Source organism: Diadema antillarum, unplaced genomic scaffold (genome assembly GCF_040938485.1).
Source record: "Diadema antillarum isolate AM-2024a unplaced genomic scaffold, OU_Dant_1.0 scf00000162, whole genome shotgun sequence".
NCBI lineage: Eukaryota > Metazoa > Echinodermata > Echinoidea > Diadematoida > Diadematidae > Diadema > Diadema antillarum.
The window spans coordinates 1,575,959-1,603,359 of NW_027271051.1; the positions used below are offsets into that span (position 1 = coordinate 1,575,959).

The 27,401-nt window shown below is 40.2% G+C and overlaps 1 protein-coding gene across 1 annotated transcript in view; it reads left to right on the plus strand.

The window, feature by feature from the left end:
* The window catches only part of LOC139722280 (cytoplasmic FMR1-interacting protein 2-like), a 44,763-nt gene extending 17,630 nt beyond the window's left edge, over positions 1–27,133 (plus strand). Inside the window, exons 2-27 of the mRNA XM_071633591.1 lie at positions 2,580–2,657; positions 3,655–3,756; positions 4,773–4,954; positions 5,879–6,104; positions 7,101–7,205; positions 7,765–7,968; positions 8,434–8,553; positions 10,175–10,246; positions 10,797–11,011; positions 11,752–11,896; positions 12,511–12,670; positions 13,497–13,579; positions 14,360–14,433; positions 15,621–15,717; positions 16,580–16,656; positions 17,638–17,746; positions 19,037–19,156; positions 19,954–20,153; positions 20,737–20,824; positions 21,463–21,606; positions 22,094–22,184; positions 22,833–23,036; positions 23,795–23,889; positions 24,686–24,924; positions 25,971–26,118; positions 26,848–27,133. Coding sequence (XP_071489692.1) covers positions 2,580–2,657; positions 3,655–3,756; positions 4,773–4,954; positions 5,879–6,104; positions 7,101–7,205; positions 7,765–7,968; positions 8,434–8,553; positions 10,175–10,246; positions 10,797–11,011; positions 11,752–11,896; positions 12,511–12,670; positions 13,497–13,579; positions 14,360–14,433; positions 15,621–15,717; positions 16,580–16,656; positions 17,638–17,746; positions 19,037–19,156; positions 19,954–20,153; positions 20,737–20,824; positions 21,463–21,606; positions 22,094–22,184; positions 22,833–23,036; positions 23,795–23,889; positions 24,686–24,924; positions 25,971–26,118; positions 26,848–27,015 — 3,546 coding nt within the window. The 3' untranslated portion in view covers positions 27,016–27,133. The remainder of the gene's footprint in view (positions 1–2,579; positions 2,658–3,654; positions 3,757–4,772; positions 4,955–5,878; positions 6,105–7,100; positions 7,206–7,764; positions 7,969–8,433; positions 8,554–10,174; positions 10,247–10,796; positions 11,012–11,751; positions 11,897–12,510; positions 12,671–13,496; positions 13,580–14,359; positions 14,434–15,620; positions 15,718–16,579; positions 16,657–17,637; positions 17,747–19,036; positions 19,157–19,953; positions 20,154–20,736; positions 20,825–21,462; positions 21,607–22,093; positions 22,185–22,832; positions 23,037–23,794; positions 23,890–24,685; positions 24,925–25,970; positions 26,119–26,847) is intronic.
* The last annotated feature ends 268 nt before the right edge of the window (positions 27,134–27,401 follow it).

A 27,401-nucleotide genomic window follows, 5' to 3' on the forward strand; every position in this document is an offset into this window, starting at 1 on the left:
CCTATATTGTACATTTTGCTACAAAATGCTACTCCTTCGCCATTTCTAACCCGATTTCGATTCCGTTTGCTTTATGTGATGGCACTAGGTGAGGGCTTCAAAACTTCTACACAGAATTTTGACCTTTGCCTTCTTTGACCTTTGACCTTGATTTATGACCTATATTGTACATTTTGCTACAAAATGCTACTCCTTCGCCATTTCTAACCCGATTTCGATTCCGTTTGCTTTATGTGATGGCACTAGGTGAGGGCTTCAAAACTTCTACACAGAATTTTGACCTTTGCCTTCTTTGACCTTTGACCTTGATTTTTGACCTATATTGTACATTTTGCTACAAAATGCTACTCCTTCGCCATTTCTAACCCGATTTCGATTCCGTTTGCTTTATGTGATGGCACTAGGTGAGGGCTTCAAAACTTTACACAGAATTTTGACCTTTGCCTTTTTTGACCTTTGACCTTGATTTTTGACCTGTATTGTACATTGGCTACAAAATGCTACTCCGCCATTTCTAACCCGATTTCGATTCCGTTTGCTTTATGTGATGGCACTAGGTGAGGGCTTCAAAACTTCTACACAGAATTTTGACCTTTGCCTTCTTTGACCTTTGACCTTGATTTTTGACCTGTATTGTACATTGGCTACAAAATGCTACTCCTTCGCCATTTCTAACCCGATTTCGATTCTGTTTGCTTTATGTGATGGCACTAGGTGAGGGCTTCAAAACTTCTACACAGAATTTTGACCTTTGCCTTCTTTGACCTTTGACCTTGATTTTTGACCTGTATTGTACATTGGCTACAAAATGCTACTCCTTCGCCATTTCTAACCCGATTTCGATTCTGTTTGCTTTATGTGATGGCACTAGGTGAGGGCTTCAAAACTTTACACAGAATTTTGACCTTTGCCTTCTTTGACCTTTGACCTTGATTTTTGACCTGTATTGTACATTGGCTATAAAATGCTACTCCTTCGCCATTTCTAACCCGATTTCGATTCCGTTTGCTTTATGTGATGGCACTAGGTGAGGGCTTCAAAACTTTTACACAGAATTTTGACCTTTGACTTCTTTGACCTTTGACCTTGATTTTTTACCTATATTGCACATTTTGCTACAAAATGCTACTTCCGGCGGGGACATATATTACGCACCGCGTAATTTCTACTTTTCCTTGTTATCATTTTTTTAAGAGAAAAAGATATGGGGAAATTGGTCTTTTTTGGAATGTGTCTTATAGAATATATGCAGGTAATACAGGAATTTCATGAAATTTTATGGCCTGCATAATTGTGTATATCATAACCAGTCATCTGACTCATGTCTATATAATATATGATATTGACATGTCTGATCATCAGGGTTTTTCTTCCTGTTTAGAACTATCAAAAATTATTGAACGCCAACTGTCCAATTTAAAGCATGAACCATCCAGATGGAATTATTTGTGAGTGGTTTTCTGAATGTTGTCATGTTGCGGGGTTCCACTGATTTTCAGTCGTGCCGTCAAAACAAATCAGTCACATGCAGCTGACACTGATGTACACATTCACAAATTTAGAGCATCACTTACAGCGCCAGATCCTTAAATGTCATCAGAGCAAACACTGCCGACCATATAACGTGAACTGCCGTTGCATGGGCTGTTTGTCAGGAACACACATCCCAACGGAGCTTTCTTTCTCGCTTCCTGCCAGTTCCTGTGGCAGCGTTTCTCCAGTCTGGTCGGTGTCTCTTGTGCAAAACTGGTTTCAGTTGAAACCAGGCCGGCAGGGCACGCAAGCACCAAATCACAACAGCTCTAGTTTCTGCCGAGGGAAAAGCCTGCTTCATTTCACTTTTGTGCAGACACCAACTCTAGCCTTGACAAAATGAAAAAGAAATCTCCCCCTCCCACCCCCGCCCCCTGCATTTTTAAGAAACATCTGTTGCTTTTAATGAAGAGGAAAAGTAATAGAATGAGAATGTGGAAAGAGAAATCTGATGACTTGATATCATGTCTTAGTTGGATATGATATTCCTTGTAAAAAAAACAACAAACAAAAAACAAAACAAAAAAACTGGAAAACCTTAGCAAATTTGGTGTGTGCATTGAAGTAGGGGAAAATGTGTGATCAAGTTTGTGGTGCACATTATCAGACAACCAACCAGTGAGAATGAACAAGGAAATTTGAAGACATTCTCTTTATTTGTGTATTTCATTTTCAAAATAAGTGAAATTTTCTCTTGCCTCCCATGTTTGAACCAACTGGTTGTCAGCCTTTTAGAATTGATGTGTTCAGGTAAGCAAGCAGTGAAATGACAGCAAGCACTCAACAATGGCCAAAATGAGGGTCAGCATAGATTTATGCCAACAAGAAGATGCAGCTATAAATATTTCATATGCATGCACCATGTAGTGACAGGCATTAGATTCTGCTCTACCTTTCATCGCACAGTTTTTGATTTTTTCATCTTTTCATCACACTTTTATACAAACTGTTGTTTCTCTGTGATGTGCATTCTTACTGGTTTACTTGCACCATTATCACTGTCTTAGTCTGAATTATGATTACGACCGTGTGTTTGCTCTCCACAGAACAAGCTGTTGGAGGAGGGCGAGTGTTACGCCGTCACACTGTACACATGGAGAAGCTGTTCCAGAGCAATGCCACAGGTAAGTGTAGTTCTGTGAATGCTAGAACAGATTGCGTCTCAAAGTGCAGTACTGGAGTTATATACTGCGGATTGTGCAAGCATGCCAAAGTATCAGGAAGTCTACCAAGTAGGGCTGGGTGTGTTTTCATCGGTCACGAGTGTATGGTGCGGCTTGTGTTGGTGGATCTGAACAGTGTTAGGTATTAATGGCAACACAATTGATTTATACACAAAAACTCATGGGACCTGACAAAATATGGAACAATTTATGATTTTACTTGCACCACATATATCCCATAAGTTTGTCTGAGCTCAGATTAAAGGTGAAAGTCACAACAAGATATGAGCATTTTACTATGAGAAGGTCAGAATTTGTTGAAGAAATGTGTAAACAAGATTCAAGATGAGTGACACAAAAAGTCATAGGACCTGACAAAATACAGAACAATTTATGATTTTACTTGCACTTCATATCCTATAGGTTTTATCTGAGCTCATGTTAAAGGTAAAGGTCACATCAAGATATTAGCATTTTACTGAGAGAAGTTCAGAATTTCTGCAAGATATCTATAAACAAGATACAAGATGAATAATGAAAGGAAGCGATTTGACAGACTTCAGAAATTACACTGGTGCGCTGGTAGAAATTACCTTTTCTCTCTCGCCCTCTTTATTTTCCTTTCAATCATACTCTTGGTTAAAAAAAGTAAGTGAGTCATTTCTGTTTCAACATAAAAATAGCAAGGATGTGTGACACCTCTTATATCAGAATTTAGCAACAAAACTTTTTGAAAAAGCACTATGCTTTATTGAAAGATGATACGCCTCCAGTGTGATTAATATAGAATTGAATGGGAGGTGTGGCCGGAAAGCATGTCTTCAGTAGTTGCATTAAGTGATGTAAATTATATATTAATTTTACTGCTTTTGCTTGAATGGAAATGAAAAGTGAGAGGGACTACTTTTTTTTTTTTTAACAGACATGTGTTTCACTTTCTTTTTTCTCCTCTTTCAAGATAAAATCAAACAATCAGCCCAACCGAAAGCAGATCTACGAGACGTTCGTGGATGTGCTGCGACCCGAGGTCACGAAACTGGTGAACTTCATGTACTTTCAGGTGAGGCGTGGCTTCCTCCTGAGATCTGTGAGCCAAGTGCTGCCGATGTTTTACTCTGATCACAATGAATGTAACATGAAAGTATCGCGAACAGGCATTTCCTCTAGGAATCAGTCGACTGAGACACCTGTACAACATTGATTACAAATCCTCCTGGGTTCAAAGAAGCCATGGCCCCCAAAAAGGAAGTGGCGAAGAAAGAGAGTACTTACTTGCAGGCCACATATTTAATAAATTTTCACCATCTGAATGCCAGTGAATCAACTTAAATCGCTCTGCATTTTACGATGATACTTGTTGCTCAGTGAGTAGTGCTTATTCAACAAGAAAAACAAAACAAAAGAGTGTATGACTTTTATGCAGATTTTCATTCATAATGTAGCACTTTCTTCCTTGGAGACTGTGTTAGAACTGCATGACCACAAAACACTACAAGCCACTTAAGCAGAAGACTTCCAATGTCGGAAATTTGTAATCTATAGCATTTCATGTTCAGTGACATGAAGAAGTGCTATTCTTATTAGCTTATCTAAATTGCTTGCAGATCGCCAAGATAGGCAACTCATGCCAGTGATCGAAAAAATGTTGAAATTTCTGTGATTTCATCCCAATCGTCAATGATCTGATTACCATTGCTTCACCACTGACATTCCACACAAAGCTCTCTTCAGAGCATCCCCAAAGAAGTAGAAAATTTCGATCTAAAGTTGTCTGTCACTGCGACAGAATGCTCAAGTTACTAAACCATCATGACCTCATGTAATACACTCTACCCTAGATGGTTCAAATTTGTTGATTTTGTACTGTAGTTGCTTCTTCAGGTTGTACAAGGGGATCAAAATGCTAAAGCAGGTTTGTTCAGAGAAGGAAATTATTGCTGCTAGTAGATGTAACTGGAGATGTAAGGCACTGCCAGGGAGTGGACTGAGCTGATGAAGGATTTCTAGAAACTTTGTGGCAATGTGCCAATAATGAACTGCGTTTAAACCGTGCATTTGTGCTTGTCCTCGGCACAGCAAAGGGCGATTGACGTGTTCTGCCGGGACGTCAAACGGCTGTGTCATGCGGAGAAGAAGAAGGACTTTGTCTCCGAGGCGTATCTCCTGACACTGGGGCGCCTCATCAACATGTTTGCCGTCCTGGATGCTCTCAAGAATGTCAAGGCCAGCATCAAAAACGACTACGCCGCTTACAGGAGGTGAGAGCCCACACAATGTGTGGTCAGGTTGCTCTTTTAAAGCACTCACCAGAAAGACGCAACAGACGTTGATGTGCTCTTTTACTAAATTAGTCTTTCCCCTGAATTCTAACCCCCACCTTTTTCCACTTGGCAGCATTTCCAGTCAAAGATATAAAAATGAATACATCACGCTGTTGTTATATCTACATTTGTAAAGCCTGTCCAGTTTAGATTGTTCTTCAGGAATGAGCCTTTATAGCAAAATATACTCAAGTCTACAACTTCCCATTGTACATTTAGTGTCAAATGATCAAGGAAGAGAGGCTTTTTTTGACAAGAGAGAAAAAACCCAAAATGAACTTCCCACTTTACAACATTTTTTTCTTGATTAATCATGTTTCCCCCTTCTGAAGATAATGTTCTGAATATGAGGAGATTGTACTGCAAGGCTTTCTTTAGGTTTGAATTGTGTATCCATCATGACAGCAATGAAATGGCAAAAAAAAAAAAACTAAACAAAAAAGGACTGAAATGAGATCATACTTTTAGAAGCAACCTCTTCCCTTTGTGTAGTGGCCACTGCGGGCATTCCTCCACAGAAAATGAGGGACAAAACACATTTTATGGTCCCTTGTTGATTGCTTCCATCTGTCTACTATTGTCACTTTTGCTGTTTCTGATGAACAAACCAGGGCCCCATCTCATAAAAAATATTAGGATGGCAACTCTTGCTGGTATGGCAACTTCCCATAGCCACAGCCAATCAGGTAACTGGATTCTTCTTGTTACCATGGCAATTGCAATTCCAGCAAAAGTTGCTATCATATCAACTTTTTATGAAACAGGGCCCTGTAGTGGTAGTTTTGAGGAGATAAATTGGTATTTAAAGGGTTTATTAAAGTTCCTGTAATAACTAGGTCCTTCCATCTTGTGCCCTTCCAGAGCGGCCCAGTTCCTGAAGGTGATGGCAGACCCCCAGGCCCTGCGGGAATCCCAGGAGGTAGTACTCTTCCTGGCCAACAATGACAAGATCACCCGGACGCTGAAGGAGAACCTGGAGAAGATCCAGGGCTACGAGGAGCTCCTGGCCGACATCGTCAACCTGTGCGCCGACCTCTTCGAGCAGAGGCAGTATGTCATGCCCAGTGAGAAGCACATGCTCCTCAAGGTGAGACCGGAGAGAAGGATAGAGATAGATAGATAGATAGATAGATAGATAGATAGATAGATAGATAGATAGATAGATAGATAGATAGATAGATAGATAGATGGATAGATGGATAGAGATAGATAGATAGATAGACAGATAGATAGATAGATAGATAGATAGATAGATAGATAGATAGATAGATAGATGGATAGAGATAGATAGATAGATAGATGGATAGAGAGAGAGATAGATAGATAGATAGATAGATATATAGATAGAGAGATTAAAAAATAGATAGATTGATAGAGAGATCTTTAGATGACAAGATAAATAGATTTATAGATAGATAGATAGATAGATATAGAGATAGATAAATTAAAAAATAGATGGATAGATGTAGAGATAGATAAAAAATAGATAGATAGATAGATAGATTGATAGATAACAAGATAAATAGATTTATAGATCGATAGATAGATAGATAGAGAGAGAGATAAGAGAGAACTGTACATACACAGAGACATAAAGATAGATCCTGGCTTGTATGGTCAGCATGATGGTCATGACTTTGATAGTTGAGGTCATACATGTAAGTGATGATGGTGGTGATGATATTGATGATGATGTCATAAGTGGTGTTAGTGGTAATGGTGATGATAATAACAATGATACAGGAATGATGATGATTATAATATTGATATTAGGGGATGGTAATAATGATGAGTGAATAGTTGTAGGAAAATGCCATTGATGTTCAAGAGGAAGTATTGATATAAACTAGGGTAGCACATATTGTGATAATTTCTGTATCATTTTTGAGAGCAATGGATCTAGAATAATTTGGTTATTTCAATCAGTTTATAGGCTTTGATGCTTGCCCAGTGTATAATTTTTTGTTTGATAAAATAGTGTCTGGTAGAGATCCTCTCTCAAGTTGTAAATGTGCCCACTGTGCAGGAAGCTGGTGCCTATGTGAGTTCTTCAAAACTTCAGCAATTTCTTGCTTTTCCACAGGTGATAGGATTTGGCCTGTACCTGATTGACAGCAAGGAGAACAACATCTACAAGATGGACCAAAAGAAGAGAATCAGTCTCTCCAAGGTGGACAGGATATTCAAGGTAGGTTCAGGAAAGAAAAAAAATATCCTCTTTCAGCAAGTGCAGTCTGTATGTGCCTGATAGAATGGTCCCAGTACTAGGGGATGTGTTGGTGGTGATGGTAGTGGGTTGGGGTTTGGTTTGGGGGGTGGGGGGGGGGGGGGGGTAGGGAGGGGGAAGGGGTGTGATTACATGACCTCTTTAACCTGCCAATGTTAATGGCATCACCTCAAAATCAGCTTTGCATCCTTGAAGGAAATCTTTGTTTTGTCCTGTGAATTCTTGATCTATTCATTGGGGATCAACAAAATAGTAATTTAGAAAAAAAAAATGAATGGAAGTAGTATTGTACTTCAGTGTTATGAAAGTTTTGAAACAAATATTCTATACATGTTTCGTAGGCACTGAGATGAATTGTGAATATCTATATGTTTTCTATAATTGATGTGATCTGCTATTGATGAAATATTGGCCTGAATTTGCTTTCAACAGGAGATTTGTGACATCAAATCTTCAAGAAGTAGAATATAATGAAAGGAAATTGTCGGTGATGGCTGCCATGCAATTTCTTTTTCAACAGCAACTAGAGGTCGTTCCCCTGTACGGTGACATCCAGATCCCAGTCTTCACGTATGTGAAGAAGAGCACCAACTATGAGTCGCACAAGTCCTTCTGGAACTCAGAGATCTCGTCGGGTGCCCAGTACAACCTCCTGGAGCACCTCCAGCCAATCAGAGACAGCCACATGAGGTACATCAGCGAGCTTGCCCGACATAGCAACAAGGTAAGGTGATAACTTGATGATGTGTGTCTTTCTGTTGTCATCATCAGGTTCATTTGGTCATCTTCCACAATTAACTCAAAATATACAATGTATCTGTGAAAGTTCTTTCAAAGCATCAGATGTAATGATGCCACTGGGTGTTGCTGTCATGTTCCTTAAGGTAAGAGGGGTCTCAATCTATGGGCATGTGTACTGTGTGGTGACAATTCGATACAAGTTTTGTGAACTACTGGGAGGCTTGTTAGTACTTTCAAACTTTACATGTGATGGTAGGTTGTGAGGATTTTGTATCTGCAGTCAATGTTTTTATATCAAAGTGGTCTTTTGTAGAAGTATAGGGAAATAGAAGAAGTACACCTATTTGATAACATAACCAATACGCTAGTAGAAAAACAGTGCTGTTTTAACTGTGCCTTGTGAAGAACTTTATCAAAAGCCAGGATGTGCTTTTTAATGTGTCTGCAGGAAGTAACAACCGCACAGAAAGACACAGGTCGGACTGAGGATGAGAACAAGGTGTTGTACGAGATAGCCCTGCGTGGATTACGACTGCTCTCAAGTTGGACATCACTTGTGACGGAACTGGTAAGAGGGGCAGTAGGAGTGAATTGAATAATGCTTCTGTGTGTATTATTTGTTTAACCCTATTCTAACTGGGGGGGGGGGTCAAATTGACCCCCCCCTCGACGTTTCGCGCCACGATTTCGCAACCCGCGCAAAGATTTTGCTGCGTCGTTTCACGACTTTTTTCGTTTAAGTCTCCCGCATATTTTGAGACCAAATTTGCGACGTCCGGGTGCACCATTTTGAAGTTACGTAATGTTTTGCATATGCATGTCAACCAAAAAACAGCTCAAATTTATGATATGGTGTGCAAATCCAACGCAAATTATGTTTTTTGGTTAAATTGATATAAATTAGATGATTTCAACTTTTAACCATTGAAATTAATCAATTCTAGTGTAGATAAGCCTGAAAAAGTGCCTGCAACAAATTTTGGCAAAAAAACAATAGAAAACAAAAGGTCGAAAAAACAGTAGAATACATAAGAAATTAACAAAACAATAAAAAACAAAAGAAATTGATTTCGATTGTGCTATTTTTTTACACGAAAATTGTTTGATGTGTCTTGAGGAATTCTGACTCAAAAATTTAGCAATCCTCCCGTCTTTTTAATGGAGTTATAGGTGAAAATATGATTTCATGCACAAATTTGCATAATTAATCTATTATAAAATTCTATTGTATGACCATGTAATCTTGTAGTTGACATCCAGCTCTATCTTCACGCAAAATTTCGCGGCGATCGCGCGATCGGCGGCCGAGATCTGAAGGGGGGATCAAATTGACCCCCCCCCTCAGTAAAAACTTGGTCTCAAATAGCCCAGTTAGAATAGGGTTAATTCAGTTTTGATTAAGTAATCCTAAGGCCTTTGCAGACACATATTGCTGTAATATGTATCAACTGTGTGTGTGTGTGTGTGTATGTATGTGTGTGTGTGTGTGTGTATGGAGGGAGAAGGATTGTATTTGCAAACTTTTAGTGCAAAATGGCAGTTTTGCAATGAGAAAGAAAAGAATGATACAATTGTTGTAATGTTGTAAATGAGATGGTATGAAACACATACTGTAAAAGTGGATATTTTTGTGCGAGTAATTTTTCGCGCTCACCTGGGCAAAATGAGTTTTGCGTGTTTTCAATTCTGCGAAATCAAGACATCAACTGATGGAACATGTATGGCAAGCATGAATATTCATGTGCTTCTTTTTTTTTGTGCTAGTTTCTGGTTGTGTGAAACGCGCGAAAAATTCAACACCTCGAAAAATTCCACTTTCACAGTATGTGTTTAGTGATGCTGGTATATGAGATTATTTGTGCTTGATTGAATTTATATTGAATCTGTATGCCTTTGATGTTTGTAAAATCAGAATTAATATGATTTTTCCGGTCATATTGACGTAGGGATCCCCTTTTTTTATCAAGGATATCCTACTATTATGATCTGTGATCATGGCTTCAATCTTTATCATGGTGTTTGTTTTTTTTAATACTTCAGTATACAACGTTTGGATTGAATTTAATGATTTTGCAGATATATGGATATGATGATTTTCCAGTTACAATCCATAATCAAATTACCGTAAATGATATTTCCAGCATGTCATGATTTCATGTGTATGTGTGTGTGTGTTTTATTCCCACCAGTTTTCGTGGAAACTCTTTCACCCAGCCGACACAAGGGATATCAAAGCACAAGAAGCAGAGGAATACGAGAGGGTGAGTGGCCCGAGATGATTCATCTACCAGGTTTCAACTTTATTTTGTTAAAAGATTCACCCAAATTTATGAGGTTTCCCATATTCTCATACGAGCAAGTTGATTTCTGAAACATTTTGTAGCAGAGTTAGTTTATGTTGGGATATAGAATTCAAAACATAGTTCTCAGAAGGGCTCAAAATTCATCTTCCACCGTTTGGACTTTGCTTGCAATGCATCGAAAAGGTCTATCAGACAACTTATCTGGCTGATGAGATTTGCCAGGAAAGTGAGTTGTTTTGTAGTATTTTGATCACACACATGTAATATAATTTGATCGCAACTAATTAACAAATTGCCCTACATCAACATAAATTTGTTAATCACTTGTAATGAAAACAAATCAATAAAAGAATTTCATGATTTTGTATAATTGATCATAGTACACAACTTTTACTCCTGAAGTGCCCTTCCCATTCAGTAGTGGGTAGGTAGAACATTAACTGGCTTTTGCCCCACAATGTATGCTTGTTTTGGATTTAATGCCTGAATGCCCCATCTCATCGTGCAGGCCACGCGGTACAACTACACCAGCCAGGAGAAGTTTGCGCTGATCGAAGTCATCGCCATGATCAAGGGTCTCCAGGTGCTGATGAACCGGATGGAGAGCGTCTTCTCCGAGGCCATCCTCCGGACGGTGTACGCCGAAATGCAGGACTTTGTGCAGCTGATGCTGAGGGAGCCGCTGCGGGTGGCCACCAAGAAAAAGAAGACACTGGTCGTCAGGTGTGATGTCTGGAAGCGAGACTATGATCTTACAAAGAGACAATGATTATTGTAACGAGAAGACTGCCTTTTGAAGCAATGTATATGCATTGGCCACATGAATGATGGGCTCATATTTCAGTTAAATAAAACTGTATGTAAGATTAGTTACACTGCATTACAATTGAATCATCTGAAACCACACACGGATTAGGCGCAGATGGCTTGCTTTTGGTTTGGGCCTTCACATGTACAATGTACACACACTGAAATGTAAATGAGGGAGAGCTTGGGGTGCTTCTTGGCAGCAACCAGGATATTTTACAGGGTTATTTCTTCACCTTGAAGCCAACTAATTTTTGTGAATGACTGAATGAATGAGTGCCACAAAATTATCACAAAACATTTGATAGGCTTCTTGTAAATGAATACAAAACTCTAGAGATGCTCTGCTTATCCAAATATCCACTGAGTGTTTGAATCGTTGCATATGGCATAATGCAAATGGCAAGTCACAGAGATTAACCTTGATAGTTTTAGTGGTGCTTATTTGTCGTGTTTGAAAATGCTGTAGAGGTCCATCATCTTATTTAGTTGGAAATGTTTCTTCAACAATTTCCTTTGAAAGAAAAACAACAACAAAACATTGTGAATGTGACTAGGAAAGGAATGAAAAGCTTGGATGTAAGTGTTTTGGATCTGTTCTCGTTGAAAAAGAATGATAGAGTACCAACTCTTTTCTGTGTCTCCCCACTTTGCAGCATCATAAGGGCTGTCCGTGAGACCTGTGCTGATTGGCTGAGGGGAATGGAGCCCGATGACCCTGCCCTAAAGGGGGAGAAGGACCCCAAGAATGGCTTCTCCTTCGAGGTGCCCAGGAGAACAGTTGGACCCTCCAGCACCCAGGTATGGTAATAGATTGAATAGAGATGAAGATGATGATGCTGACAACGATGAAGATATGATAGCGATAATGACACTAACTGACACTAACGATGATGATGATAACCATGAACATGATAAAGAAAATGACACAAATGATAAAGAAAATGACACAAATGATAATGGTGATGACAGCAATGATGATAATGGTAATTAAAGTGATGATGATGATGATGATGATGATGACAATGACGACGATGATGACGATGATGATGATGGAAGTGATGGTGACAGTGAATATGATGATGACGATGATGACAGTGATGATGATGATGATGATGATGATGATAATGATGATAATGATGATGATAATAAATTAATCGAAATAATGATGATTCCTAACTTTGCACCAAATCTACCTCTACATGTTCCAAGCACCATGAGAGTATTCTTCACATAGCAACTAAAGAAACTGAGAAAGGAACAGGAATTACTACACTTAAAGTATGGTTTAAAACCAATCTGTTGTGGGTCAGCCTTAGAGGCCGTCAAGGAAACATCCATACACACAAGTAATCCTTTTGTGCTCGCACCTTAAAATCAAAGTCTGGGTCTGTATGCGATGATTTTGTCCTCAGCTCTACATGATGCGAACCATGTTGGAGTCGCTGACGGCCGACAAGGGCGGGACGGGGAGGAAGACGCTGCGCAAGGAGCTGGAGAGTATCTCCACGGTCGAGCCCCTGGAGAAGTTCCACAAACGCACCTACTTCTTCACCTGCATGCTCAACTTCTCAGGTGAGCCCTCCCTCTCAAGAACTTGAGACAACCTTGTCATATATGTGTGTGTGTGTGGGGGGGGGGGGGGGTGGAGGTGAGGGCGACAGAGGAGAAATTCATAAATTCACTCTTATTTTTCGTTTGGTCATTTTGTTGAAAAACTGTAGAGCATGTAACCTATTTGTATTGCATGAGCTGTTTGAGCACTCTTTTGTGAGTTCATGTTTCTTCCTTATCCATGTTAGGAGGCCTCTTTGAGTTTTCAAACTTTTTGTGTCTCTCCATCCATGCTCTAAATGATAAATTCCTCCTAATTTTTGAGGAACGTATGAAGTGATTTGCAGACATTGACTGCCTTGCTCTGGAAATGCTTTTAACCAGGTAGATCCAAAGTGCTAAATATCATCAAGATGCTCTTAACGTGCACCACATTGCTGTAATGGAATTTCGCTCTTGCTCTCTAGAAATACTTGGAATTGAATAGTTTAACGAATGTGAACAAAATTATTTGAATGAATGAAAGCACCTTCAGTTAAAACCATTAGGGTCATATCCAGCTCTTGTGATATGTATAGGGGAACCTCATTACGAGGATCTAAAATTCAGGACAATTACCTTGTTACATCAGGTTTCTCACTATATCTTGGTACAAACACAAAGAAATATAACAAAGTTTGGACCTGCAAAATCATATTATTACAAGAAGGTTTTAGTGCATATACTACCTTCCTCATAACGAGGTTCCACTGTACTACATATCAGCATGATGCCAGGCAGGTGGTAAAATTTCTATTGCATTGCATCTAGTCACATGTTCTTGTGTTTTTATCTTTGCTCTGTACAGAAACGTTACAGCAGTGCTGTGACTTGTCTCAGCTGTGGTACAGAGAATTCTTCCTGGAGATGACGATGGGAGAACGCATTCAGGTAAACTTATCACATTCATTCGATTTTCACAAACATTAAATGTGGTTCCAGTCTTGATGGTGTCACAATGTCACAACAAAATTTGCCGTCATGACTTCCCCGTCAAACAAAGTTGGAATCGGGAATATAGGAATTAACAAAACATACTATTGCCACACATGCTGAGCGTAATGTAAAGTTGTGCAAGACATCATGTTATGCATCATGTGTGTAGGCCGTCAAAGTTTTCTCCAAATCAAGAAAGGTACCCAGGATGTCTTGTGTGTAGAGTAGTTACCAACATGTATGTTAGTATGTGGGATTCATGTGGCTTCTTTTTTTTTTTTACAGAAAAAAAATGTAGTAAGTCAGCTATTCATATCCAAATTGACTCTCAGAATTTCTTGTAGAGATCTACATGATGTGTAGTCATAACTCTCTTTTGGTATTTGCTGCCTTGTGAGTGACTTTGAAGTAAAACACAGATCAGCGAACTCTTGTGATCTCATGTCCTCTAAAACGCTTCCTTGCATGGTGAAGAGACAATTCATCAGAATACTTTTGTCAAACCCTTACAAGCAAGTTTTAAAATTCAATTAAGTTTGGATTTGATAGTGTCTTTCAGTTTCTGTGGCCGTCAAGTGTAGATTTACAGTTGAACGTCACTCAGATTTCAGTGATAAGCCCGTCGTAAATATCACATTGGTCCCCGACAAAAAACGGTAATGTGAGAATAGGTAGTATCTGAGAAATTGAGTATTCTAAGTGTCTGATCTCATTTCTTCTCTATGCTTGACCCAGTTTCCCATTGAGATGTCGATGCCCTGGATCCTCACTGATCACATCCTGGAGACCAAAGAACCCTCCATGATGGAGTAAGAAGCTTCTCTGCCTCTTATGACAGAGGCAGTCATATCTTTCCTTCTGTGAAGAGACCAAGAAATCCCCTGTTATCATTTTTTTTTTCAGTGTCAGGACACTCTGAAAAATGTATGCCATCCAAATGAAACTTGGTCCGAGAAATGTACTAAACCTATCTCCTTCAACTCCTGTTAGTAAAACAGTGCAAATTTCAATCTTGTTTGCTAGAGTACATTGGACAGTTGGTTCTCATTTAGGTATAGCTACAGTGGTTCCATAGCATTTGCTTCTGCAACAATTGTTCCCATGAAATATCTGCACACTAAGCCAAGCATGAACTCTACCCACAAACATAACCCTAATCCTAATACTAATCCTCACATCAAACTACTGTATACGCCGAATATTTCGCGAGGTTTATATTTTCGCGAATTTCGCGAGTCAGGTGCTATTCGTGAAATTAAAGACACATGAAAATATTGACTCTGATCCCGATGTGAATGTACAACATACGCGTGTACACTTCTCCGTTCCAGTACAGGTCTCCACGAGCGGAAATTTAACCACTCGCGAAATTGTCAGGAATTCCCGATTCGCGAAATTTTAGACTCGCGAAATATATGGTGTATACAGTAAATGCAAAACCCTGTCACAACCCCAACCTAACTCTACTTAAGTCTGTGAAGAAAATAAGTCCGGAGCAACTGGCAGAAGAGCAAATGTTGTGTTACCAGCTACAGTATATTTCACTTTGACTTTTTTTTTTGGGGGGGGGGGGGGGTGTCTCCCTAATGATGATATGCTGTGCAGTGCAGCTCAGAATGTTTCTGTTTTTGTTTTGCTTTGTTTTTCTGCTATTGCCTTTGAAATGAATACATTAATGCTGTGATTTCGTAGTCATGTACATGCTTTATGCAGCCGACACGGAATAAACATTGTCATTTATGGAAGAAAAAGAAATCTTTCCAAAGAGTCAAATGGGTGTTCAGACCATAACGAAAAATTCATGACCTACCAGGTACTGTTTGACTGATGCAAGTGAAGTAAGCACTGTCTTCCAAGTTTTGAGGAATATACTTGGTACATGTATATATGATTGTTTTTAACCCAAAAGAGTGGGTGCCCTGCAAGACTTGAAGGGTGGGTGTGTCATTGCTTGTGATTAGTCTTCATTCCTAGACTCTGTTTGTTCCCTCTGTAGGTACATCTTGTACCCGTTGGACCTGTACAGTGACAGTGCCCAGTATGCCCTGACCCAGTTCAAGAAGCAGTTCTTGTATGATGAGATTGAAGCAGAGGTGAGCAAGTCATAAAGCTTATGTCTATCTGATCAGAACAACAACGATGAAATAAATCCAAAAGAAGTTGAACAATAACAGAAAATACCAAAATATTCATAAATACATGTATGTCCCACTGTTAAAGACTAGGAAAAGCATTAATTGACCAAAGCTTTGATACTGGAATTACTAACAAAGTGTTTTGTTGAAGTCTTGTGTGATGTCCCACATACATATATTTGTGTTTGTATTGTTCAGAGTCCATGGTTTGAGAGGGCTTTGTCTTTAATCTTGGTACAGTTGTAGTTATGATTGAGACTGTGTGAGACTTTCCACCATCAATCAGCCAGGGCAAATTTTGGCCACTCGCCTCCAAAAGTGAGACTGTGCTATGTCTGGCTCTAAGTAGTAATCACCCTATCAGTGTATGTTTTTAGTGGATGAAGGTGACAGCTACCAATGCTTGAGATATGATATGTCGTAAGGAAAATTCCCATGATATGCAATTCCAAGTCATATTGAAGAATACAATAAAGACAGCAATTGTATACCACTCGGGTACACTGATGTCAACTGCCCAAAATTGATTTGCTAGGTTTCCAGTAAAGAAAATTACTGCTCCATATTTTTCACTTTGCCAGTCTGATATTTTCTTTGTCATACATTTGCTCTTTTTCTTGTGTAAACACTACAAAGAATTTTCATTCATTACATGAGATTTATCTAATTTCCATATAAAGTTATAAAAAAAAAAAAAAAGGTTGATTCTCTATGCAGTAAATTAGTTGTGTGATACTCCCTGACAGAGATATTTACACTGCTGAAGTGGAAATAGAAGACTTTTTTGGCTTATCCCGTGTTCTCTTCCTTATCCATCTAGGTGAACTTGTGCTTTGATCAGTTGGTCTACAAACTCAGTGAACAGATCTTTGCATATTACAAGGCTCTGGCAGCAAGGTGAGGGGAGACAAACTGCTGTATCTATTCCTCTCCGTATCATTCCGAATTCACAGCATACTGTAAAACATGATATATTCGCGGCTCGAAATTTTCGCGAATTGGAGCTGACGGCCTTTTTCGCGGCAAGAAATTTTCGCGAATTGCCTCTTGCGTTCAATGCATATAATGTAGATAAGAAATTTCGCGTGCATTTTAATTTCGTGAATCTTGGCTCTCGCGAAATTCGCGAAATTAAAATGCACGCGAACATTTCTCGTTTTACAGTATTAAGACTCTTTCTTATGTTTGTAATGCCTGGTGTTTATTCTTGATTCTTGCTGTATGTCATTTTCATTGTCGATTGAAACACAATGTGTTGCTCCAATAGGCCAGTTCCCAGTTAGCAATGGTTCAAGTGACCCAAAATTTGAAACCATCTAAACAAAACAGTCGAAAAGCCCGATATCTCCCTCTTATGTTATCCAACTTGCTTTCATATTAACAAGCTCCCTTGAACGTTCAGAAATGTTATTTCACTGCAACATATCAAAAAGAGACTGTTCAGGATGCTGTCCATGACAATAATCATTACAACTCTGTCTCATGTCGTTTTTCCTCAGATGACCCTTGATCTGCTCATGGGCAGAATGTAACTTTGAACTGGCTAATTTATCACAGAATGTTGAATAGTGTAGTCTTCAAAATTGTCACATCGTTCACTATTTGTGTGATTTCCTTTCTCTTTTCTTCTTTGCCCCAAAGGTAAGTCTCAAAAGTTTTGTACATAACAGAGAGTCAAAATGAGTAATAAATTAAGAGAATGGAGAAAGATACTGAGATTTGTCATACGACAATCAGCAGAGGTCTTGTAGTGATGTCACATTAGATGCATATACTGTGACCCCCCGAATGAGGTGATAGGTGGTGTAGCAATGAGGATTGATCGTGAAGCTATCATTCATCCAGCGTCTGCCCTTTCTCTTCTTTCTTTTCACACAGCATTCTTCTGGACAAGCGATTCAGGACGGAGTGCCAGAACTTTGGGATCCATATACCGTACCCACCACCAAACCGCTACGAGACACTTCTCAGACAGAGGCATCTACAGGTGAGAAGAGGGGTTGTTTTGACACTTTTCTCTTAATCTTTTGGATACCAAATTCACATGCCTGACATAGCGGAGGGTGTGCAAAGTTGGTTTCATTTGCTTGCAATCTATGAACACATGATGGTGAATGCACCACTTTATATGAAAGATTGAGGTCAGTCATGAATGAAAGAAAGATCTTATTCAGAGGGGTGAAGGCTCAGGGTTGAGTTTCTTCAGTTTGTCTCCCTCTACAAATGAAAATTTGTTAAGATCGCAACTGCTGATCTGGAAATTAACAAACAGTCGGAAAAAAGAAACCAGTGGGACTCGAACCTGTCATCTACTGCTTTCCAGGCAGCGACACTACCACCAGGCTGTCCATGGTTGCCGGCAGTGATACGATGAACATGGAACAAATACCCAAGCTCCAAAATTCCGACATTGTTATGTTACAGTAGTCCAAGGCGGACAGGGCATAGGATAAATGAAAGAAAGATATTATCCAGAGGGGTGAAGTCATGCTTCCTTAAACCCTTCATTTGCACAGGCACGAATAGCTGAAACTCGCTGTGCTTTTTCATTAGCATTAAGTTAAAAATCCTGCACACTTGACCTAGTTGTAAGCTAGACGGCCCACTCAGGCTAACAACATGCCTGTCAGTCATCGAAGAAGCAGTCCAGTGGACATGCCAATCACCGAACAAAGCATGTTGGAGATTGAGCCCTTGATGTTTGATTATTTTTTTTTTTTTTATGTGACGCCCCTCACAGTCTTTTCTCCAGATGTGCATTGCTTTCTCAGATGAATGTTGTATTCGGGGTTTCTTCTTGATACACGTAGAGTATAATCAAATTGGATTGGAACCTGTTAGTGCGAGACCAAAATGGCACTTGTTGTTATGCGTTCATGATGTTTTAACAATATTTATGCTTGTCATACCGATAACTCAAATATTCGCCTCACATCTTGTAAATGTAAAGGTTACAATATTGTCGATGGCAATTTAGCTGATGTTTGGACATGCATACTTGTAAAGAAGCACACATTACATGAAAAGCAAAAGTTTGTTTCGGCACATTTTTGGGTGTTTACATGCATGTGTAACGTGAGCATCAAATTCTCATAACTTTTGATATCAGACGTATATCTATACTATGAATGTTGTATTGTTGCACTGAGAAAGAGCTGATAACCCCTCAGACCCACATGTGGCCTTATGGGGAGTACCAATACATGGTAGAGAAGTGACCAATGTTTTGTTACATAAATAAGTGTGTGAATATCTTGCCTTCACTCTCCTCCTGTAGCTGCTGGGCCGATCGATCGACCTCAACCGACTCATCTCGCAGCGCGTCCGGACTTCCCTGCAGCGCAGCCTGGATCTTGCCATTGCGCGCTTCGAGAGCAGCGACTTCACGTCCATCGTGGTAAGTCACTCCACAGTGATGGCTGTTCCAGTGTTGTGGAACTGCGCGTGCTGTAAATCTACACAAGACGTCAAAGGGAGGTCGAAAGACGAGACAAAAAGTTTTAATGTTCACTTCAGATATGTGACACCAATTTGCATTGGCTTCATTAGTTTTAATGCCGCTTTTCTAGAGGGCCCTACTTGTATAGCATCCCAGCATTGTTCATCAGGATGGCGAGGGACACTGCGCATGGAGTGCGTTGTCCCACGATGACCAATCTAGGAAGGTGTAAATCTCAGGCACTGCTGTATCAGGGTCAAGAGAATTCTTTGTCGTACCTCAATGCCCCAATTGACACAGTTTTTAAATGGAAAGCTTGATTCTTGAAGAATTTGAGCAACTTACGCAGCAGGGGACACTCACACTAGACAAAAATATGACATGTAGTAATTAAACTTTTGAGTAAGAAGGTTAAAGTCGGTGAATGGAAAAGGAAATCTCTCTTCCTTTTTGGAAATGCATAATTCTAATTAACTAATGCAGAGATCAAGATATAAAGATATCAAAGAATTTGCAAAATGGATTGAAAATTAATGTTTTAGACTTGCTGAAAATTGAATAACAGTATTGACATAAATGTTGACAATGCCGTGTGGCTGGATTGGAAGAGAGTGACCCCTGTTTATGAGTGAGTAATTATTTTTCTTCCTGTGCGATCAATCATTGGTTCGTCTGAGATAAGATCAGTAACATTGGTAGTAGTGGAATATGTGAATAAATGGTCCAGATGTTTTCTGTTCTTTTTTGACCCTCAGGAACTTGACCAGCTGATAGAGGTCAACCGACTCACCCACAACCTCCTGTCCAAGTTCCTGACCATGTCGGAATTTGACTCCATGCTGCGAGAGGCCAACCACAACGTGATGGCGCCCTACGGCCGCATCACGCTCCACGTCTTCTGGGAGCTCTACTACGACTTCATCCCGAACTTCTGCTACAACGGCTCCACTGAGAGGTAGGCCGACCTCAAGTAACCTCGGCAAAACGAAAATATGTGATTCTGCATTTCTTTTCTCTCTTCATACGGAATGTTGGATTTAAATGAGTGAATACAATATGTGTCAAAGACAAAAGCTCAGCACAAATCTTGAGGTTGATTTTGTAACACACAATCTTTTTTAAGGGGTTGCATACTTCTAGCACAATATCAACCAACATTCATGATAAAGACATCATTCTCTTAGTATTTAAAGTGAGATGACCAAAGACTACCATTTTGTGATGAAATATGAAAAAGGGGTATATTGACGGAAGGAAATGATGAATTTTTTTTTGTTAATTTCTGATAAGCAGTCATTCAAATGATTCTGTTCACGATGCCATACAGTGTGAGAAAAATATTTGTCATGCTTTCTTTCATGTTTAACGCAAATCTGAGGTCATACTTATTCAGGGTGGAGTACTAGAAAAGGGAAGCTGTTGCTGTCTTCACAAAAGAAGGAATTTTGGCAAACTTTTTGGAGGGGTCTTAATATGTGATGTGATGTGAGATGCTGATATGCCAAAAGTGATCTACTTGTGTTTTGTTTGCCATGCAGGTACGTACGGACCAAGCTGTCCTTCATTGACCCTCCAAGCAGGGACAAGCCTCCGACTGCTGCAGCGTCCTACCTCTTTGGCTCCAAGGTGAGGATTCGCTGGATCTGAGAAGACGAAGATGACGGATAGGGGGGGGGGCAGCGAACTTACAGTAGCGCACTTTTCAAGAAATGCTTTTCGTTCTTAAATGTACAGATGTACAGTAGTATGGGGTACTTTGGCAGGGAATTCTGTGCCTTGTAGAAAAGCAAGATGATTATAGATAGGGAGAAATGTGATTGGTATAGCAGCTATGATCAGTCGTAACAGCTGAAAATCTGAACCTTTTTGTCAAAAAAAAAATCAAATCACATGAAGTTTACTGTATAGACATGTGCAGAATTTTGAATAAGATACTACATTCCTGTGATCTTGTGACTACTAGTAGTAAGTCATATAGAATCTAACTGTTGCTGTTGAATATGCTGTGTGTTTGTGTGCCAGCTAATGAGATTGTCATGCAAGTTTGCTTGAAGTCTAGAGTCAACGAAATAAAATAAAATGAAAATGAAAACGTCATTTACTGATCCATAGGTTGCGAACCTTGAAGAACGGTACAGAATCAGTGCAAGATATCATCTGTACCTTTTTCATGGTTCTTCCTGTTACCAAATCCCTGGATTCTTAATGACAAAAGGTCATATGTCATGATGTGTGATTTTGACTTGTCTTTGTTCCATGGTTAGGCCCTGAACAATGCCTACAGCCGGGTGAACAGCCTCTACACCTCGTTTGTGGGCATCCCCCACATACGATGCATGGTGCGCCTGCTGGAGTACCAGGGTATCGCAGTCATCATGGAGGAACTGCTGAAGATTGTCAAGGGCTTGGTGAGTGACAAGGATCACACGTCCTCCCTTCTTTCACCTTCTACAGTTTTGTCGCTTACGACACAACGCCATGATCTTCTGGCTTTCCAGTTTGACATGTGGAGGTTATAGGTTTGTACCCCAGCTGACACATCACCAGTTTCATGAATTCTGGACCTTTATTTTTTATCTGCAGTCCATGATCTGAAATGGCCCTTTTCTACAGAAAGCACACTGAAAACTCTTAGGAATTCAATATGTCCAGGGTTCTTGTGAAATGTACCAGCCTGCAACGAGATCTGAATGTGAGGTTGACATAATGTTTATGTCATATTCAACTTGTCATATGCCTTTGTATTACTCATAAAGGATGGGGTGGGGGGATGTATAGCGCTTTGAGTGGTTGTTTCATTGTCTTTGCAATGGTGTTGCCATTGTAGTTATCAGTGATTGCTTGGGTGTAATCCCTGTAATACAAATTTATTGATACCAACCTTATGACCTGCAGCTCCAGAACACCATTCTCCAGTACACCAAGGTGCTGATTGAGGTCATGCCCCGGAAGTGCAAACTGCCAAAGTACGAGTATGGCACCAAAGGTGAATATGACCTACATAATTCTCTTCCAGAACTGCTGGTACACACACTCTGTATGTGTGTTTCTAGTCAGACAGGTTCTTCATTTATTTCACCTCTATATAGATCTTAATCATCTATGTTTTTGTGTTCAGTTGGATTACCTTTAGTGAAGGGAAGGGGTCTGAATTGCACGTGAACCAAATTCATTTCAAATCAGATGCAGAGCACATTTTTTTGCACACATTATAGGATGTTTACATTAAAAGCAAGGCTGTATAGCTTCTCATAGTGTAGTATTCTGTTATCCTTGCAATGGAAGCAATTGCTAGCAGTTGCAGTGTCTTAAAGAGTTCATACACAATAAATTTCATGCCTCGTCTTCAAACTTTCCTATATATTGCCTTCTACCCCACATTACAAGCCATGACTTGTTTCGGACTTAATGCCTCAGTCATTATGGCTACCTCATTATTCTCAGCTACTACTTGTTTGTTGTTGTCGTCATCTCTGACATTATCGTTGTTGTACTATTGTGACATCAGAAATAGTTATAGAAGTCTCAGTTCAGCTCCCTTATGTGCAATATGAGACCTATCTGCTGCCCTCATTGTTTGTCACTGTACATGTCTACTTCATTCTCTCACTCCCTCCTTGAAAACTTCTACCAGGTGTGGTAGCCTACTACTCAGCGCATCTCCAGGACATTGCCCAGTACCCCGACCTCAAGGTCAACCTCTTCCGCAACTTCCAGGAGGTGGGCAACACCATTATCTTCTTCCGCCTCATCGAGCAGGCGCTGGCGGTGGAGGAGGTGTGCGACCTCCTGCACGCCTCCCCCTTTCAGAAGATCATCCCCAAGCCCCACATCAAGCGTGAGTAGAGAGAGGGCACCCCTCTGCCCCACAATTCAAACTCGATAAGTACCAAACAACTTCAGCAGAACATGTCCCTTTATTTCAAAGAATGGAGTGGTACTGTTAAAGTGGATGTTTTCTAAGGGTTGGAAATTTTTTGTGAATTTCACATGACATGTAACTAGTGCAAAAATAAAAGTGCACAAATTTGTTGTTTGTTATGTGTTATTTCATTTCATATTTCAAGTAAGGGATATCGTAGAAGTATTAATGTTATGTTTAGAATAATATTTGTGGTTTTCTTCATATTTCTTAGCTCTGTAGCATTACTAAATTTGCTGTTGTAGTGAGAATCATTCACCTTTTACCATCGTGTATGCTGCCAACCTTCATCACTTCTTGCATATACACTGATCCAAGGATCACTTTGTTTATAACACAAGTGTGGTATCCCATGAGCTGGCGCCATGATATATATCATGCATTCACCATATGCGCGGGACACCACGGTAATAGCAGATCGTGCTGCCAAGTCAAGTTGGTGTACATAGAGTTTCATAAAAGATTTGATAAACACAGGCCCTTGAAATGTGTAAAAGTCAGATAATTTGATCAATACAAATAATTCAACCAGCAGGAGAGACCACTGAGATAATTGTTCCAACTACATAGTTTAATAAATATGTATCAGACCCATATTATTGCAGCAAAACATCAAGCGTAAAAGTATTAACATGATTTTTTTCTTTTGATCTGGTTTGTGTATTTCCTTCCAGCTGGTGAGAAACTGGAGGCCAAAATCAAACGCTTGGAGGTCAACTTTGGTCCCCTTCATATCGTCCCAGTGATTGAGAAACTTGGCTCACAAGAAGTAAGTTCCTGGACCCCTCAGCTTGTATGGTAGCCTTCACGAGCAAAGTGCAGTTGAGATGAGATCATGGAATCTGGGCCCTGTTACATAAAAACTCAACATTGCTGCACAGTTGCAGTTATTGTAAATGTCATTGGAATAGCCAAATATTTGTCCCTATTTGTTCTTGTAGGTGTGTGGATAATATCAGTGGTAACTTGACAGTAATTGTACCGTGGTACCCCTGTCTAGTAGGTACTTGCATTTGTGTGATGCCAGTGCCCATGATTGTCTAAGGCACAGTGCCTCACATATCAGAATTACCATATAACACACAGTTATAGTGGGCATCTGTGCAGAATAAGGGATACGGATATAATGTAGTGTTAACAGTGGAGGAACAGCTGTGGTTAGCTAGCCTCTGTTTGTGACATTTAGACATTCAGATCAAGATGGTAAATTGGAAATGATATGTGATACTCTATTTTATGACTGCTGATGTATTACATGGCATGTTTTCCCTGTGCTGGTTTTTAATGCCTCCGCCACAGTATCCCTTGAGGCATTATATTTTTGCTTTGTCTGTCCGTCTGTCCTCCCATCTGTAATCAATTTTGTGGATGATAAACATTAAAGTGTCTGAGGTATCTAAATGAAACTTAGCATATATATGCTGTGTATTTAACACACACACACACACACACACACACACACACACACACAAAAATGGCTTCTGTATACATCATTGTGCAATGTGTTAGTCCTCACACATCACTTCGCAAAACCTATTCCAATCATCTTGAACATACTTTTCCAGCAACTGGCTGATACGAGGGAAGGTGACCTCCTGACCCGCGAGAGGCTGTGCTGCGGCCTCAGCATGTTTGAGGTGGTGCTCTCCCGCATCCGCAGCTTCCTCGACGACCCCGTCTGGTCTGGGGAAGAGCCCATTAATGGAGTGATGAACATCGACGAGTGCACCGAGTTCCACCGCCTCTGGAGCGCCATTCAGTTCGTCTACAGCCTGCCCCTCAAGGAGAACAACTTCACCCCAGAGTAAGACACACACACACACACACACACACCCCCATTGGTTCTTTTCTCTCTTTATAGGAGCACTGTGGTCTTGTGGTATTGGGCTCTTGACTCTTGTAATGTAAGGTCCTGAGTTCAAGTCCCTGCTGAAAACATACACTCGTCGACAAGAAGTAATATCCACATGATATGCCATCTTGGTTCAGATACAGTTCGACCTCGATTATCCGGCCATGTTGGGGCCGGCGCTCATCCGGATAAGCGAATTGGCCGGATACGGGAGACACAATGTTAATGTATATAGCTGCCGTCCAAGCTGCCGTCCCAGTGCACTGGCAGCTAGGCTGGTAGTGTACCCCGCAACGGTGGTGTAATCTATGCTAGCCTGCACAAAATTGTAGTCCCTTCTTCACAAAAATAAAGTATATCTTTATGTTAGTTCTGTCAGGAATATTGTAGGTAAATTGTTTGAGTTTTGTAGAAATTTTAATTGAGTTTAAAGTCACTGTTTTTTCTCAATTTTTGGATGAAAAAAAAAAAGTCCTTCACTGCGTGAACGCGTTCGGATAATAGAGATTTCCGGATAAAAGGAGGTCGGATAATCGAGGTCGAACTGTATGTATAAATATGTTGTATCTGGCAGTACAAGGTGAAAATAATGACAATCTCACTGGGAGAACAGTGGTTACATTGAAGAGGCTACCCTGGGTGTATAAGACCACTGCTGTTATCATTGTCTCTACTTCTCCCACTTTACACATGCGAGGAAAATAGGAAATATAGTTTATCGACAATGTTGATCCAATTTCTTTTGAAGTGTCTTGTTCCATACAAACTTTTAAATACTTTAACCTTTATTCAGGCCTTTTTCGCATGTAGAATTTTATAGAAAGTTCACTGAGTAATGTTTATCGTCAGCTGACAAGTAGGAGAAATCAAGCTTCGAAGTTTCTCATATTAGTGTCTTTCTGGCTCTGAGGTCCTTTTTAGTGATGACTAAAATGCCAGTAAATTGATTGAGCACTCTGTTTTGAGTACATCTCTTGTACGTCTTTTTGCCAACGTAGGGAGAGCTATGGTGAGGGTCTGAATTGGGCGGGGTGCACACTAATCACCCTCCTGGACCAGCAGAAGAGGTTTGAGGCCCTGGACTTCAGCTACCACATCCTGAAGATCAACAAGGTGGACAACGTCAGTGAAGACATCAACGGCATTGTGAGTACATGAGCTCATTGCTCTGGCTTCTGCTCCTTGTGTGAAGAGACCAGTATTTTCCGGGAATGATCGACAGTAACACTGTTTCTGTTCTATACTGTGAAACCTGAAACATTCGCAGCATGAAACTTTCACAAAATGAAGCGGATGGCCTCTGTTCGGCATGAAACTTTATATGCAAATCGCCTGTGGCATTCAACGCACTGTGTAGACAAACACTTTTGCATGCATTTTACTTCCCACGAATCATGGCTCCTCATGAAATTCGTGAAAGTGTCATCCACACAAAAATTGCTGGTTTTACAGTATTGCAACTTTGCCACAATGGTTCAATGGAAAAGCATATAATGTTACATGATTTTCACTTGGCGGTATACAGTTGTCAAAGGAGCTCAAGTGATTACTAGAAGTTCTTCTGGATGCTTCATAATTGAACTGATAAAATTTGTTTGTAATGTGTTAGTAACTTTCCTAAAATGGAAGTGTGTCATCTTCATGGTAATGCTACGCCATGATTTGTATTATATTCTGAGATGACATTAAAACTTCGTCAAATTTACCTAAAGTTTTTGGAAATAAACCCAGTCTATTTAGAAATCCTGCAATGCTGCTCTGTAAAGAAAGACAATGTTACATACTGTCATCATTATTGTTGCGAGACCGAACTGAAGATTACGACCGTTTTGATGACGGTTCCTCTTCTACTTTCACGTTCGCCCCCCTCTGCAGCCGGTCGGTAGACTGGTGGACCGCATCAGGAAGTACCAGATCCTGAACGGGCAGATCTTCGCCGTCCTCAACAAGTACCTGAGGGCAGGGGAAGGGGAGAGCCCCCCGGTGGAGCAGATCCGATGCTACAAGCCCCCCATCCACCAGTCTGTCATGGATGGCATGTGAAGGCCCACCCGACATCATCAAGGGACTCTGTGAATGAAGAGTTTTATCGCCAAAAGGAGCTAACTCCATTCCTGTCGACTTCAAATATTTGCAATGAGAGCTGCTAGTGAGACAAATCAAATAAGGGTAAAATGTGGGATGTTTCTAATCATGACTCCAAGAATATTCCTTGCTATGTAGCAAGTGAGGTATCACTGAAAAAGTTTTATTTTGCTCTATCTGATGATGAACCTAGTGTAAATTGTTTGAAAATGGCACTTAGTCCATTTTGCAATGAAACTCTTCAAAAACAGACATCCAGGCAACTGACTTGAGACTGAGGGAGAGTGCTATAGACAGAGAGAGAGAGAGACACACAGACAGACAGACAGACAGACAGCCAGACA